The 14,332-nt window shown below is 37.0% G+C and overlaps 9 protein-coding genes across 9 annotated transcripts; 5 read left to right on the top strand and 4 right to left on the bottom strand.

Annotated features, from left to right (window-relative positions):
- Positions 1-25: 25 nt before the first annotated feature.
- UIP4 (Uip4p) lies at positions 26-940 on the top strand (the record flags this gene model as incomplete). The annotated part of the gene is made up of 1 exon (NM_001184000.1): positions 26-940. The coding sequence occupies one exon, from the start codon at positions 26-28 to the stop codon at positions 938-940; it is 915 nt and encodes a 304-aa protein (NP_015138.1).
- A 366-nt stretch (positions 941-1,306) lies between these two features.
- MF(ALPHA)1 (Mf(Alpha)1p) lies at positions 1,307-1,804 on the bottom strand (the record flags this gene model as incomplete). The annotated part of the gene is made up of 1 exon (NM_001184001.1): positions 1,307-1,804. The coding sequence occupies one exon, from the start codon at positions 1,802-1,804 to the stop codon at positions 1,307-1,309; it is 498 nt and encodes a 165-aa protein (NP_015137.1).
- A 997-nt stretch (positions 1,805-2,801) lies between these two features.
- On the bottom strand, positions 2,802-4,046 carry POS5 (NADH kinase; the record flags this gene model as incomplete). Its single annotated transcript, NM_001184002.1, has 1 exon — positions 2,802-4,046. The coding sequence occupies one exon, from the start codon at positions 4,044-4,046 to the stop codon at positions 2,802-2,804; it is 1,245 nt and encodes a 414-aa protein (NP_015136.1).
- Positions 4,047-4,468: 422 nt separating this feature from the next.
- Positions 4,469-6,298, bottom strand: GUP2 (putative O-acyltransferase; the record flags this gene model as incomplete). Its single annotated transcript, NM_001184003.1, has 1 exon — positions 4,469-6,298. One exon carries the CDS (start codon positions 6,296-6,298, stop codon positions 4,469-4,471), a length of 1,830 nt encoding a protein of 609 aa, NP_015135.1.
- A 640-nt stretch (positions 6,299-6,938) lies between these two features.
- Positions 6,939-7,145, top strand: COA2 (Coa2p; the record flags this gene model as incomplete). The annotated part of the gene is made up of 1 exon (NM_001184537.1): positions 6,939-7,145. One exon carries the CDS (start codon positions 6,939-6,941, stop codon positions 7,143-7,145), a length of 207 nt encoding a protein of 68 aa, NP_878179.1.
- Positions 7,146-7,726: 581 nt separating this feature from the next.
- NAB3 (Nab3p) lies at positions 7,727-10,135 on the top strand (the record flags this gene model as incomplete). Its single annotated transcript, NM_001184004.1, has 1 exon — positions 7,727-10,135. One exon carries the CDS (start codon positions 7,727-7,729, stop codon positions 10,133-10,135), a length of 2,409 nt encoding a protein of 802 aa, NP_015134.1.
- Positions 10,136-10,772: 637 nt separating this feature from the next.
- Positions 10,773-11,855, top strand: MIY2 (ubiquitinyl hydrolase 1; the record flags this gene model as incomplete). The annotated part of the gene is made up of 1 exon (NM_001184005.1): positions 10,773-11,855. One exon carries the CDS (start codon positions 10,773-10,775, stop codon positions 11,853-11,855), a length of 1,083 nt encoding a protein of 360 aa, NP_015133.1.
- A 540-nt stretch (positions 11,856-12,395) lies between these two features.
- On the top strand, positions 12,396-12,797 carry PRM3 (pheromone-regulated protein PRM3; the record flags this gene model as incomplete). Its single annotated transcript, NM_001184006.1, has 1 exon — positions 12,396-12,797. The coding sequence occupies one exon, from the start codon at positions 12,396-12,398 to the stop codon at positions 12,795-12,797; it is 402 nt and encodes a 133-aa protein (NP_015132.1).
- A 106-nt stretch (positions 12,798-12,903) lies between these two features.
- RSA1 (Rsa1p) lies at positions 12,904-14,049 on the bottom strand (the record flags this gene model as incomplete). The annotated part of the gene is made up of 1 exon (NM_001184007.1): positions 12,904-14,049. One exon carries the CDS (start codon positions 14,047-14,049, stop codon positions 12,904-12,906), a length of 1,146 nt encoding a protein of 381 aa, NP_015131.1.
- Positions 14,050-14,332: the final 283 nt, after the last annotated feature.

Raw genomic sequence — 14,332 nt, 5'->3', positions numbered from 1 at the left:
TTAAGATAGGCAAAGCAACTAAATAATGGTCACCATTGTATTTGATCATCCGGCGGAAGACTTTCCAGAGTTGAAGATCGCTGGGGAGTTTACCAATTGGGAAGGTGTACCCATGAAAATAAATACCAGTAGCGGGAAATGGGAATACAAATTTGATGAATCTTCGGTAACCAAACATAATGATAAAGATAAGGTACATTTCAAATTTATAGATCAGAACGGTAACTGGTTTGCCGATGATGAGTATCCAAAGGAGGTGGACGAGCACAGCAATGAAAACAATGTTGCTACTTTAAATAACGAAGAGGACGGCGGAAGCGCTGGTGAAGAAAAGGACGAGGGCGACAAAACTGCACACAATACAAATGAAAATGGGTCAGAGTTGTACTATGAGGGCCCTGAGACGCCAACTCCTTCTTTAAAAGGTAATGTAACGTTTCCTTCCCCTAAAACAGCTATTTCGCAAGATGGTTCTGCTTTTGCAAAAGAGACTACCAGGAAAGAAAGAAAGTATGAACATGCTCCATTGAACGAAGTTCCAGTAGAAAGAGATCCAAAAGAAGAGAATAAGGAGCTCTCTCCAAACTTTTCTCAGGAACAGACAGAGAATAAACAGGACAAAGGTTTAGACAATCTATCTGAAGGTAATGATAATGATAACACAAGAGTTAATGAAGATACAGACGTCACCGACACGCAAGAATCAGAACATGAGATCAACGGTTCTGATACTGAAAATACGGATATGTCCGAACAAGAAGAAATACAGAAAATAGATAAACCCGCCGATCAAAACGCTAAGTCAATTGTAAAAGAAGGCGATGCCAATACTGAAGATTATGAAAGTGTTTTGAAAAAGCTACTGGGAGCGTTAGGACGCTTTTTTGGCTCATGGTTTTCTTGGTTGACAACGAAAATGTCAAGCTCAGAGGCATCATAATCAGGGAGTGTATTTTTTTTCGTTGTCGTTATCCTCTTTGTATTTTACGCTGTTGAATTCTCTTAGGATTCGATTCACATTCATCTTTTTTTAGCTACTAATAGGATAAATTATAGGAATTTATAACAAATTGAAATATGGCAGGCAGCAAAATTAAAATTGTCTTAGTTTTTTAGTGTATAGAAGTGAATAGCTATATAAAGTATGTGTAAAGTTGGTAACGGAACGAAAAATAGAAAAGGATATTACATGGGAAAACATGTTGTTTACGGAGAAATGAAAAGTATATTGTATTTTGTACGAGCTAAAAGTACAGTGGGAACAAAGTCGACTTTGTTACATCTACACTGTTGTTATCAGTCGGGCTTAGTACATTGGTTGGCCGGGTTTTAACTGCAACCAATGCCAAGCTTCAGCGTCGGCTTCTCTTTTGTACATTGGTTGGCCAGGCTTTAGTTGCAGCCAATGCCAAGCTTCAGCGTCGGCTTCTCTTTTGTACATTGGTTGGCCAGGCTTTAGTTGCAGCCAATGCCAAGCTTCAGCTTCGGCTTCTCTCTTGTACATTGGTTGGCCAGGTTTTAGTTGCAACCAATGCCAAGCTTCAGCCTCTCTTTTATCCAAAGATACCCCTTCTTCTTTAGCAGCAATGCTGGCAATAGTAGTATTTATAAACAATAACCCGTTATTTGTGCTGTTGGAAAATGGCAAAACAGCAACATCGAAATCCCCTTCTAAATCTAAGTAACCGATGACAGCTTCAGCCGGAATTTGTGCCGTTTCATCTTCTGTTGTAGTGTTGACTGGAGCAGCTAATGCGGAGGATGCTGCGAATAAAACTGCAGTAAAAATTGAAGGAAATCTCATTCTTTTAATCGTTTATATTGTGTATGAAATTGATAGTTTGTAATCTTCTTGTTTGAACTATTCTTGAATCGTAAATGAATCGTAAGAACAGTAACATTTTTGATGGGAACAAAAGGCCCTCTTATATATGTACTTATCCAAAACCTGTTGTTGCTTTTTGGTTTTCTTGCACTTCAATACAATTGAAGTAAGGCTCACTTGAATATTATGTGTTTGATAAATGAGATGCATCTTTTCACATGGTCCACTGTTTTTCAGTAGAAGCTATTAAATTCGGCAAAATTTACTGTCGTTGATGGCCTAATTAGGAAGGTGTTCATAAAAAAAAGGAATACAGATGTTCTATTGAAGGACTAATTAGGAAAGTTAATTGGATTTTGTTAAATAATTGCACAAATAGTTGTTGGATATTGCATCAGAATTATGCAGATTACCAAAGAGAACGGGATGTCTATTTAGCGCATTTATTCCTAATTCGGAAATTATTGAAATCCACACTACTTAATAGTGCTGCACCATTTATCTCATAATTATTGCCTACGCTAATGAAAGCAAATCTTATTCCGACTTCAAATTGGATCTCTCCTCAAGAAAAGAAGCTCAATGACCTATTAGAGTATGAATACTTGTAAAACAAATGAACAGCGAGTGCTTGTTTAACTTTTTTTTTTTTTTTTTTTTGATTTTAGGAATTGATACGAAACATAGTCTCTCTCCATTTTCTCCCACAACAGGACTGCAGTAAGGATGTTATTATTAATAATATATATATTATATAATTATATCTTCTTGTTAAGCATGTCTTCCCTATATGTCACAGTTTTCTTAAAGCAATAGAATAAAAGACACAATACCAAAAATTTCATGTCGAGTATGTCAGTTGAGATTTCTCTAGACAAAATGCAAGAAAAAATAAAGATCTCTACTTGTCAAATACCTTTAAATCTTATCAATAGAATTCTTAGAGAATCTCATTGAATCTTTGCATTCAGAGCGTTTAATCATTATCAGTCTGTCTCTTGGTCAGCCTAAAGCTAGAATTGAATCCTAAAAGTTCATTGATTCCTCTAATCCAGTCATTCTCGGTCTTGGCGACACAATAAATCCCTGACCTTTTAGGCTTTTTTGAATTATTAAAGTCATTTTCAGTTTTTCTTGTCGTCGGAAGCTGAGTACCATCTATGTATATAGTGCCGACCTCATTTATAACATAAATTTCATCACCAACATCTAAATCCTGTTGAGGAATACCATCAACAGAAAGTTTTACCACACTGTTGACTGGTTTTTGGTTCAATTTGGAACCTATCTTTATCCTAATGTGGGATGAATGAGGCAAAATCAGTGGTCGGAATGACAAAGAGCGAGGACAAATTGGTGTCATTAAAATAGCAGGGACTAATGGGGAAACAATAGATCCACCTGCTGATAATGAATATGCTGTGGAACCCGTTGGAGTGGCCAATGCAACACCATCTGCTGTCGTTCTTGTCAAAAATTCCCCATCAATGAAAATGTCCAGGTTAGTGAGATGAGGGGAATTACCCCTATGTAAGAATATGTCATTCATAGCATGGGTCACAATAGATGAGTTGCTATCCTTTTTTTTCAAATGACATTCTAGCCGTGTTCTATGCAAACATTTGGCTCTAGAGCTGATTACTTCCTGAAAGACCTTTTTATGCTCCTTAAAATCAAACGGTGATAGAAAGCCCAGAGTGCCCAGAGCAAATGCTAAAACCGGAGGAACTTGCGTATTTCCGAACATTGATACGCCGTGTAAAATAGTCCCATCACCTCCCAATGTCACCAATAAGTCTGTTCTGTTTACGATATCTTGTTCAGGACCAGTATAAAGTATATGAGGTCGGTTGGGATCATTCTCCAAAGGAGATTTGAAATCCTGGGAAATTTCTTCTGCCACATCGGGTTGAACAATGACGTTCACCTCGGGGTATGACTCATGTAAATGAGTTATGAATTCAACCATCGCTTCTCTTGTGGATGGAGTCCATGGTTTTTTAGTTATATAAACATTTTGTAAAGGGTTCTGCCAGATTAAAGATTGTAATTTGGAATTTGGTGGGGACACGAAATCTGCTGATGAACTACTCCTCAAGTTATTTACTGGCTTTATTTTTACAAACTTCGAGCCGCTCTGTAACTTTAGGGAATGTGAATCCAACGTACTATAGAACCTATACCATTTTACTGGTTTATTCAATTTAACCCTGACAAACATTTTAATCAGTATCCTTAACCTTTTTATCCTTTTATTTATGAAACAGCGAATAATGAATACTTAGTCTTCTCCTGCCTTTTTTTATTTTTATTTTTTTTTCAATTTGGAGATTTCGGAAAATTGTGAAAATGTGTGAAAAGCACAAAGAAGAGTTGAGAACTGTGGAAGTTTCTTAAAAGTCGCAACTTAGTGATGCATATAGATACATGCAGCATTTCTGACAGTTACAGTTTTCAATAGCCATTGTGTGATTTAAATAGTGCATTGTTCTTTGTAACAATCTTGCAGTTAGTTTTACTTCGGTGAACTTAAATTTAAATTACTTGTAACGCATATATAGTACTTTGGTTAAAATTGTGTATTCCACATATTTACATTCTCGATTAAAAGGATTGACTTTCATAGCTTATCTAATAACTAGATCAACATTTCAAGTTGATGCCATGTCTTTTTTCTTCTTCTCTAATCTCAAACATTACCTGAACAGCAATAAATAGGCTTACCATTACCGCAGTCAAAAACTCCGGACTATGTGAATTGTTAAATATGCCCTTCAATAGAAGCTTCGTTCCCTCTGCACCCAAGCAAAATCCATAGACATTAATAATCATCATCATGCAAATATTTATTGCAGCACCGATACCGCAAACAAACCTGTACCAGCTTCTGAATCTATATCTACTAAAACAGTTAGTAATGTAGGTTTCGCCTAATAATAAAAGGACTGTTAACCACCCCCAAAACAACACTCGTAATTGGATGTCATGCCATATTGCTACAAATGAGAATACGGCAAAGCTCGTTAATATTTTGTTATTGGACCCGCCAAATGGAACATAGATGTAACGGATTACCCACTTGTTAAAACTTGTATGCCAGGCTCTCCAGAATCCCACTGTACTATAATTATTATCCACACATCGTAGCATATTTTCAGGTGCATCAATACCATCGACCATGGCCCACAGCCGAAAGAGCCTCCATGGGATCAAAAGTTTTAAATACATAATGTTCAAGTTGAACAGCGCGATCATAGCCTGTTGCAAGGGTGTATCATTGTTCCATGCCTTGGTCCTTGCTATTGCACCCACATAGATATAATGTAGGATAATTTCCATCAAAAGCAAACTCGAAAATACTTTGAGGGCATAGAAGCCTATGTTTTTTTTCGTTAGCGAAGGAAGCTTATTTTCTGATTGATAAAGGTAGTCATTAAAAGTGATAATTGGGCCCACTAAAAACAATGGCGCGTAAGTAATATAAGCGATAAAATTGATAAAGTTGTAATCCTGGATGTGATGTTCTGCTACCAGTCGTTCCTTTTCCTCCAGAACATTCTTACCTGACTCATAAATGGTTTGTAGAGTAGAACCAGATAAACTTTTTCTGAATTCAGGTCGTCTATCATCGTAATCTATCGAAGGTTGGCGGCTCAATTGTTCATGCCATCTTTCCAAAAAATCCATGGAGTAACTTAACAAACGCAATAATGTAAAATTGAAAAAAAAATCCCATCGAGGAACGATACCCTTATACCATTGATCCATGGGACTTAGGATGATAGCAATATTATTAAAGGGGAGATTTTTCATTTTTTGATTGATGAATAGTGTAAAGATACCATAGGACCAAATCGCAAAAGCGGCTATCAAACGCTTTCTCTTTAGCGAATGTGCCAAAGTGAAGAAAATAAAAGCATGCGTAAAGAGCTTAACAGAATTGATCCCGTACATGAAACAGACAAAAACTAATCCACACGCAAAATCGAATTTTGTTTTCGGAATTTTACTAAATTTAACAAAAACCTTTTTTAATATAATTTGTAGTAATATTAAGATGGCCAACAAAAAAAAATTGGATCTAAAAAACCTATACTGAGGATCGCTGTTATCCACTTTGCGGCCCAGAATCCAACCATGGGCTAGCAGTCCGCTGAATTTATAGTAGTTTGGATTAGACTCGGAGCTCGTAGCCAATGCCGCCTTTATCATGAAAGGAACTACTACGGTGAACGCCAAATAATATAGTCTAAATTCCCATGTATTCCATAGCGGAGGAGATGGGCTATTAGAGCTGAGCACAGGGTTACGGGTAACAGTAACGGCACTAGAAGATGAACCATTCTCTTCTTTAGATGAATTGATAAATATCCTTTGTCGCCTTTTGAATTCAATGTCTGGCTTTATTCGTGAATCAAGTGCCTGCACGGAAAAGAAATGTACGATGCAACTCCAGATTCTTAACATCGACATCTGACTTGTAGCGATGACGTCAATTATTTTTGAGCCCTATAATAAGGTAGTTGAGAAGACAAATTTGAAGCACCCAAAAACCCTCAAAACAGTACCTACCTCAAAGCTAGCTTCTCTTTCTTCTTCTATTTGACTTCATTTTTTCCATATTCACCATTGGTACCTTCCATAAACAACTATAACGCAGTACAAATGAAAAAAGAAGAAAAAAAAAAGAAAAAAAAAGAGACCTAAACGCGCCAAGATTACAGGTAAACGAGTAGAACTTTGATCTATGTGCCTGAAAACCCCTCGGGCACAGGGTTCATAACGAAAAAAAAAAAATCGTAAGTAATGGTAACCATAGTAACCGATGCATGGGTTTTAAAAGTCACGTGCTTAAGTCCATTAAGACCGGAAACCTCTACACCAGTTCTCCTTCTGCAAGGGTTTTCTTTTTTTATTTTTTTTGATGGGATGGCTCTCTTTCCCCGTGTTTGTACTTTTGATATATATAGGATATTCATCAAAACAGCGTTTCGAACTCAGCGCTTGCACGATAACATAAGCACCTCGAGACACATTAGGAAAATTTAACATCCTATTTATTTATTGAATTTACAGGCACGGAAGGCCAATTAGTTTAATTCAGACACATATCATGAGAGCAGTCACTAGAAACAAAATAGTCAATAACCTATACTTTTCTACATTTCTCATTGCATTCGCATCAGTGGCCATCGGTTCTGTGCTGCCATGTCCAGCACATTCAGTGGATTCTGATTCACCAGCTGTACAGCAACACAAGCTTCAGCTTGCTCATGAGCAGGAGTTAAAGAGGAAGGATGCTTTAAGTAAAAAGATTTAAACAGGTACGGGCTATCTGGAACTTTTGATAAGTTGTATTCTATCTCTTTTATTTCCTCTTTTTATTTATTTTCGAGTGCCGTAATCTTCGCTACTTCAAGTTTCATAATCAATCGACTTTCTGTATGGGTAAGCATCTGGTGTGATGCAGTTTCATTATGACACCACAAATACAAAAGAGACTATTTAAATATGTATATAGATCACATTCCAAAAAAGAAAACCATTAATAATATCACTCTTTAATATTCCAAATTGAAACGAAAAAGCGCTATTCTTATTCGCTTCCTAACTACCGCCCTAGTTCGTGCTTGCATTTTTTTGTAGAACGATAAATTATGGTATCCCACGTGATTGAGTGTAACCCTGAATTGTTGAAGAGAAAATGAAGCGGAAGAAGCAAAGGACAAAAAACAATTCATTTGATTTTGCCACTTCTAAATGAAGGTCTAATAAAAGCTATCTTGAGCATCTTTATTAGATTCTGCACAGCAACAAGCGATTTTCTTTGGTCAAAATATAATAATTGACTTACGTTTTTCCCGGACTGTCCTTTCATAATATAATAACCATCTGCAAGCCATGTCAGATGAAAACCATAACAGTGATGTTCAAGATATTCCTTCACCTGAACTATCCGTCGATAGTAACTCTAACGAGAATGAATTGATGAATAACTCAAGCGCAGACGATGGAATCGAATTTGACGCCCCAGAGGAAGAAAGAGAAGCCGAAAGGGAGGAGGAAAATGAAGAACAACACGAACTGGAAGATGTGAACGATGAAGAGGAGGAAGATAAGGAGGAAAAAGGAGAGGAAAACGGGGAAGTAATAAACACAGAAGAAGAAGAAGAAGAAGAACATCAACAAAAAGGCGGAAATGATGATGACGATGATGATAATGAAGAGGAAGAAGAGGAAGAAGAGGATGATGACGATGATGATGATGACGACGATGATGATGAAGAAGAAGAAGAAGAAGAAGAAGAAGAAGGCAACGACAACAGTTCGGTAGGCTCAGATAGTGCCGCTGAAGACGGTGAGGATGAGGAAGACAAAAAGGATAAAACCAAAGATAAAGAGGTCGAACTTCGCCGTGAAACATTGGAAAAAGAACAAAAGGACGTAGATGAAGCTATAAAAAAAATAACTCGTGAAGAAAATGATAATACTCACTTTCCAACTAATATGGAAAATGTTAATTACGATCTTTTACAAAAGCAAGTCAAGTACATTATGGACAGTAACATGCTAAATTTGCCTCAGTTTCAACATTTACCTCAAGAAGAAAAGATGTCTGCGATTTTAGCAATGTTAAATTCAAATTCTGACACAGCTCTTTCCGTACCTCCTCATGATAGTACTATCTCAACAACAGCTAGCGCCTCAGCCACAAGCGGCGCAAGAAGCAATGATCAAAGAAAACCTCCATTGTCAGATGCCCAAAGACGTATGAGATTTCCTAGGGCGGATTTATCTAAGCCGATTACCGAAGAAGAACACGACCGTTATGCAGCCTATTTGCACGGTGAAAATAAAATCACCGAGATGCACAATATTCCTCCGAAGTCAAGATTATTCATTGGTAATTTGCCGCTAAAGAACGTTTCTAAGGAGGATTTATTTAGGATTTTCTCTCCATACGGTCATATCATGCAAATCAATATCAAAAATGCCTTTGGATTCATTCAGTTTGACAACCCTCAAAGCGTTAGAGATGCAATTGAATGCGAGTCTCAAGAAATGAACTTTGGCAAAAAGTTGATCCTGGAAGTTTCTAGCTCGAATGCTCGTCCTCAATTTGATCATGGTGATCACGGTACAAACAGTAGTTCTACTTTTATTTCTTCCGCAAAACGACCATTTCAAACTGAATCTGGTGACATGTACAATGACGACAATGGTGCTGGCTACAAGAAATCCAGAAGACACACCGTTTCTTGCAACATTTTCGTTAAAAGAACCGCAGATCGTACGTATGCCATTGAGGTTTTCAACAGGTTTAGGGACGGGACTGGTTTGGAAACTGATATGATTTTCTTGAAACCAAGAATGGAACTGGGAAAGCTTATCAATGATGCCGCATATAATGGGGTGTGGGGCGTTGTTTTAGTTAATAAAACACACAATGTAGATGTTCAAACTTTCTACAAAGGCTCACAAGGTGAAACGAAATTTGATGAATATATTAGCATATCCGCTGATGACGCAGTTGCCATTTTTAATAACATCAAAAACAACAGAAATAATTCTCGTCCTACTGATTACCGTGCTATGAGCCATCAGCAAAACATATATGGCGCTCCTCCTCTTCCTGTTCCAAACGGCCCAGCTGTCGGACCTCCTCCTCAAACAAACTATTACCAGGGTTACAGTATGCCTCCTCCACAACAACAACAGCAACAGCCATATGGTAATTATGGGATGCCACCACCATCCCATGACCAAGGATATGGTTCTCAACCTCCAATTCCAATGAATCAGAGCTACGGTCGCTACCAGACTTCTATTCCACCACCACCTCCACAACAACAAATTCCTCAAGGGTATGGTCGTTATCAGGCTGGTCCGCCTCCTCAACCACCTTCTCAAACTCCAATGGACCAGCAACAACTATTATCTGCCATTCAAAACCTTCCACCTAACGTTGTATCGAATTTGCTTTCAATGGCCCAACAACAGCAACAACAACCTCATGCTCAGCAGCAATTGGTTGGTTTAATACAATCAATGCAAGGCCAGGCTCCTCAACAACAGCAACAACAGTTGGGTGGATATTCCTCTATGAACTCATCCTCTCCCCCTCCTATGAGTACCAATTACAATGGTCAAAATATATCTGCAAAACCCTCTGCCCCACCAATGTCACACCAACCTCCGCCACCTCAACAACAACAACAACAACAACAACAGCAACAGCAACAGCAACAGCAACCTGCTGGCAATAATGTTCAAAGTCTATTAGATAGTTTAGCAAAACTACAAAAATAGACTCCCTTTTTTCAATCTTTTCCATTTCTTGTACATTATACTTGAATTCTTTTAATTGGACGAAAAATTTTTAAGGAAAGTAGATTGATATGGTTTGCATAAATTCGACATAGCGGTTTATGCTTTAATCGTTTTCCCTTCCCAAATTGGACTAGGACTTAATTCTTACTATTGCTGCATCTCTTTCAGAACGAAAAACTCTTTACCCTGTTATAAATTTCTTTTATTTCTTCCTTATCAAATGCTATTTGGTCTATTTATTTCACTTACACGCACCTCTTCATTTGTTTCCTCTGCCAAGAGAATGGCTTTTCATTTCTTTTTCTTCTCTTTAGTTAAATGTTCTTATATCAAAACTTTGTAAAATTGCTTTGTAAACAGATTATTAAGTACCGCTCTATTTACCCCATAACGAAAAGAAGTTCCGCGCTTAGGACACCTTTCCCTAGAGGTTCTTGTTTGATTTGTTTTAGTCATCTGCCTGTCGTTTATTTTAGTTTCGCAGTATTAACAGCGAGCAGTACGAAAAAAGGGTCTTGAAAACGTTGGACAAAATGCCCATTCTACAAGGCGCTTTAAAGAACAGCTCAAAGTAGATTCACATCACTGCAATTCTTGTTTATTGCAATATCTTTTCATGGATTTAAGTTTCACGACTAAAAGTGTCAAAATTAATGGTCAAAACCATCGAATATTACTGCAAAACGAAAACGGACCTTGTGCCTTGTTAGCACTTGCAAATATTCTAATACTTTCACCAGATCATACACGTTTTTCCAATGAGTTAATAAGGTTGGTAAATAAGGGAAGTCAAATATCTTTAAAAGAACTTATTGAAGTCTTAGCAGATATCGCTTTACAAGTTACAGATAAACCTAGTACTGATATAAGTGAGTTACTAAGTTTGTTACCTAGATTACATGAAGGTTTAAATATTAACCCTGAGTTTAATGGGTCTTTTGAAAATACTAAAGAGATGTCAATATTTCGATTGTTTAACGTTGATGTTGTCCATGGCTGGGTTATCAACAGTTTCATAAATGAAAACATTGATGAGAAACTATCTCATTATTCTTATGAATCTGCGCAGAGAATCTTAACACAAGCAGCTGATATAAATTGTGGAATTTCCCAAGATGAAAACTCGGACGAAGTTTTACGTGATGCCATGCATTTGGGTCTGTTTTTGAACGAATCACCGACTCAGTTGACCGCCTTTGGACTCCTACGATTGAGAGAAAAGCTGCTACACAACAAATTCTCCATTTTATTCAGAAATGACCATTTTTCTACATTGTTCAAATACGAAGATCGATTATACACATTGGTTACGGACTTTGGTTATAAAAATTGTAAAGATATTGTATGGCAATCCCTAGATTCGGTGGACGGCTCCTGCGATGCTTTTTTTGCCGGTAACTTTAGTGCAGCAGAGGTAAATGGACAGCAATTGTCAACTGACATTGAACGTGATTTTGGAACTGGAAATTTGCTACTTGAAGAAATTCAGCAAATTGAAAACGATAAAGAACTAGCCAAACAGTTACAGGAACAAGAACAAGAACGTGTTACGAAATTTGAAGCAAAAAGGAAAATCCATTCTCACAAAAAAAACTCAGAAATACACGCACCAGTCAAAAAAGACAAGTTTAAGCGAAGAAGCAGCCTTCTCAATGCAAAAGCTTCTGAAAAAGAGAAAAGTGAGTGCGTTGTTATGTAAGAGCTGTTCACTTGTTTTTATCGTATATCCTCGCGTAAAACATGATTAATCAATCTGTTCGCTTTAAGGAAGATCTCATAAGGACACCGACTCTCTAATTATTCTGGAGATATGTGGACCCCTACAGGCGTGATTTTCTGTCTAAACATTGCCACATAAAACAGGCTTGACATTATATTGGCCATTTGATTTATACTTGTTTCAGATCCTTTGTCGGGCCGGATTCTAAGAGCGCGCGCGAGGCGTCGAAATAAATCAAATAAGAACTAAAATACATAATTCTTGTCACAATGGATTGAATTTCAGTGCATAAGATTACATTTGTCGGAGCTATAATTCCATTACGGCAAAACAGAACTGAAACAAGTATATTGGCTATCTCTAGTATAAATTGTTGTAAAACTGACATCATATGGAACCAAAGTAGTAGACTCGCATTTGCAAACATATTTAAAATACTTGGAATAGATTTCACCAGCCTCAAGATAAATTTATAAACACATTAAATAACTAATAAATATATAAATACTTCTCCAAAAAATGACAGCAATGAAAGAAGACAACGCTGCATTGATTACACTGAAGAAAAACAACGACCAAGAAAAACTTAGAGTGCATAAACTGACAGATGCAAGTTCAAACTCTGCTGATGGGTTCGTTATAAATAAAGCCAAAAACGGTGGACCGCTTAATAAAAAGTCATTAGTTAATAATGAACAACACATTAAGAAGGCTGTGTCGCCTGGTAGAGTCAGGAAGCACAAAACGACAACATCTTCCACAAAATCACGAACGAAAAGTAAGAAAAAAGACGCTTCTGAAAGTAAAGTACAGAGAGAGAATAAGGGTTCATTTTACCAAGGTGCCATTTTCGGTTCGTTCCTTGGTGCTGCTGTAACTACTGTTTTAAGTAACCTAGCAGTTAAAGCTCTTCAAAATTAGTTTCATATACTCATGATTTCTAAACAGTAATTAGTTTTATCTGACTTATTTTTTTTTACGCACCTTTGCATGTACTCTTCCATGTATATCAATATTTGCTATTCTATTACTTATTTCTAGTAAAGTTGGCTCTACTCAGATTAGGTTTCCTGTTTTTGTAATTTGGTTTGTAATGATTTTTATTATTATCTTCAGAGCTCCCAAAAAGTACATCTTTTTCTTGTTGAGATAGCTCATATTCAAGTAATCCTACATCTCCCAATTCTCTTATAAAGTCCAAAAGTTGGGAGTTTTCGTTTGCGAATTCTCGCTGTATCAATTTCAAGTTCAAGTCAATCTTCGGATTTCCTCTCTGCACTTGATTTTGAATACTCTGTATAAATTGCTTTTCTTTCCTTGACTCTTTGAAAATGCTAGGTTGGCTCTTCAGTTCATCTTCCTTTATGCCCATTTCTTGCATATGTTTCTGTTTGTTATTGGATATTTTCAGTAGCCACATTTTTTTTCTTTCTTCTCTCCACTTTTTAACATCTTCATCAGTAATCAATGCTATGGAGGTTCCAGGAACCAAAACCACCTTACCCAACCCCTCTGATTCTAACTGCTCATCACGATCATCATCTTCTAGCCCTAAGTTATTATGATCATCTTCGGCATTAGAATTTGCCAGCTCGGGATCCTTTCTTGGGATTTCTGTAGGCTCCGCAGATGCTTGATCCTTGCTTGATGGTACTGGACTTATTTCATTCATAAACGTATCTTTCCCTCTGTTTTTCTCAATCAATTGTATTTCCTTTACGGTCGGTATTGCAACATCTTCATAACTAATTGATGTTTGGTAATCTTTATCATTCTTTAAGGCTTGAGTGTTTTCACAATATGATGATGGCCACTTCTGTAAATTAAGCGCTGGTGCATAAGATATATTCTGATGAACTGGCGGTATGTAATTTTCTGTATAATTGGGAGGACTCGTATAATTGTACTGAGTGGACGGTTGTATTGGATGGAAATATTGATTATGAGGGGCTACATGATGAAGTTGAGGAGTATAACCGGTATTCCATGAACCTTCATAATACGGAGAGTTCGGATACATATGAGGTGAGTAAGCTGCATTAAAAGCAGAGTCTGTTTTTTGCCTTTTAATTTTCGATTCATCATAGCCATCTGATAGCGTTCCGGAGTATGTAGGTTTGGGAAGCCTAGAATGTCCATCACCCTTCGAATTTTCAAAGTTATTATAATTCATAGTCCATGTCGCAATAAGCTAATCAAAATGGAAAAAGAGATTGACTTATGAGTTAAATATAATAGCATCAATGAAATTTTTAAGTTCCTATTAAGTAAAAAGCTATGCAATATAGAGATATTATGCTATTGAAAATTTTAGTTTGTTCCCCGACCGTGATGGACCATCAGCCGCACGCTCACCAAATTGAGACAGAAAAAAAAAAAAAAACAGCGATCGATATTATCATGATAATTGCTACTTCATCTAATATTTACACGCCTTTATACTGATTTTGCATTAT

The sequence above is a fragment of the Saccharomyces cerevisiae genome, chromosome XVI, assembly GCF_000146045.2.
Source record: "Saccharomyces cerevisiae S288C chromosome XVI, complete sequence".
Lineage (NCBI taxonomy): Eukaryota > Fungi > Ascomycota > Saccharomycetes > Saccharomycetales > Saccharomycetaceae > Saccharomyces > Saccharomyces cerevisiae.
The sequence above is the reverse complement of the archived record's forward strand: the minus strand, read 5'-3'. Positions and strand labels throughout refer to the sequence as shown.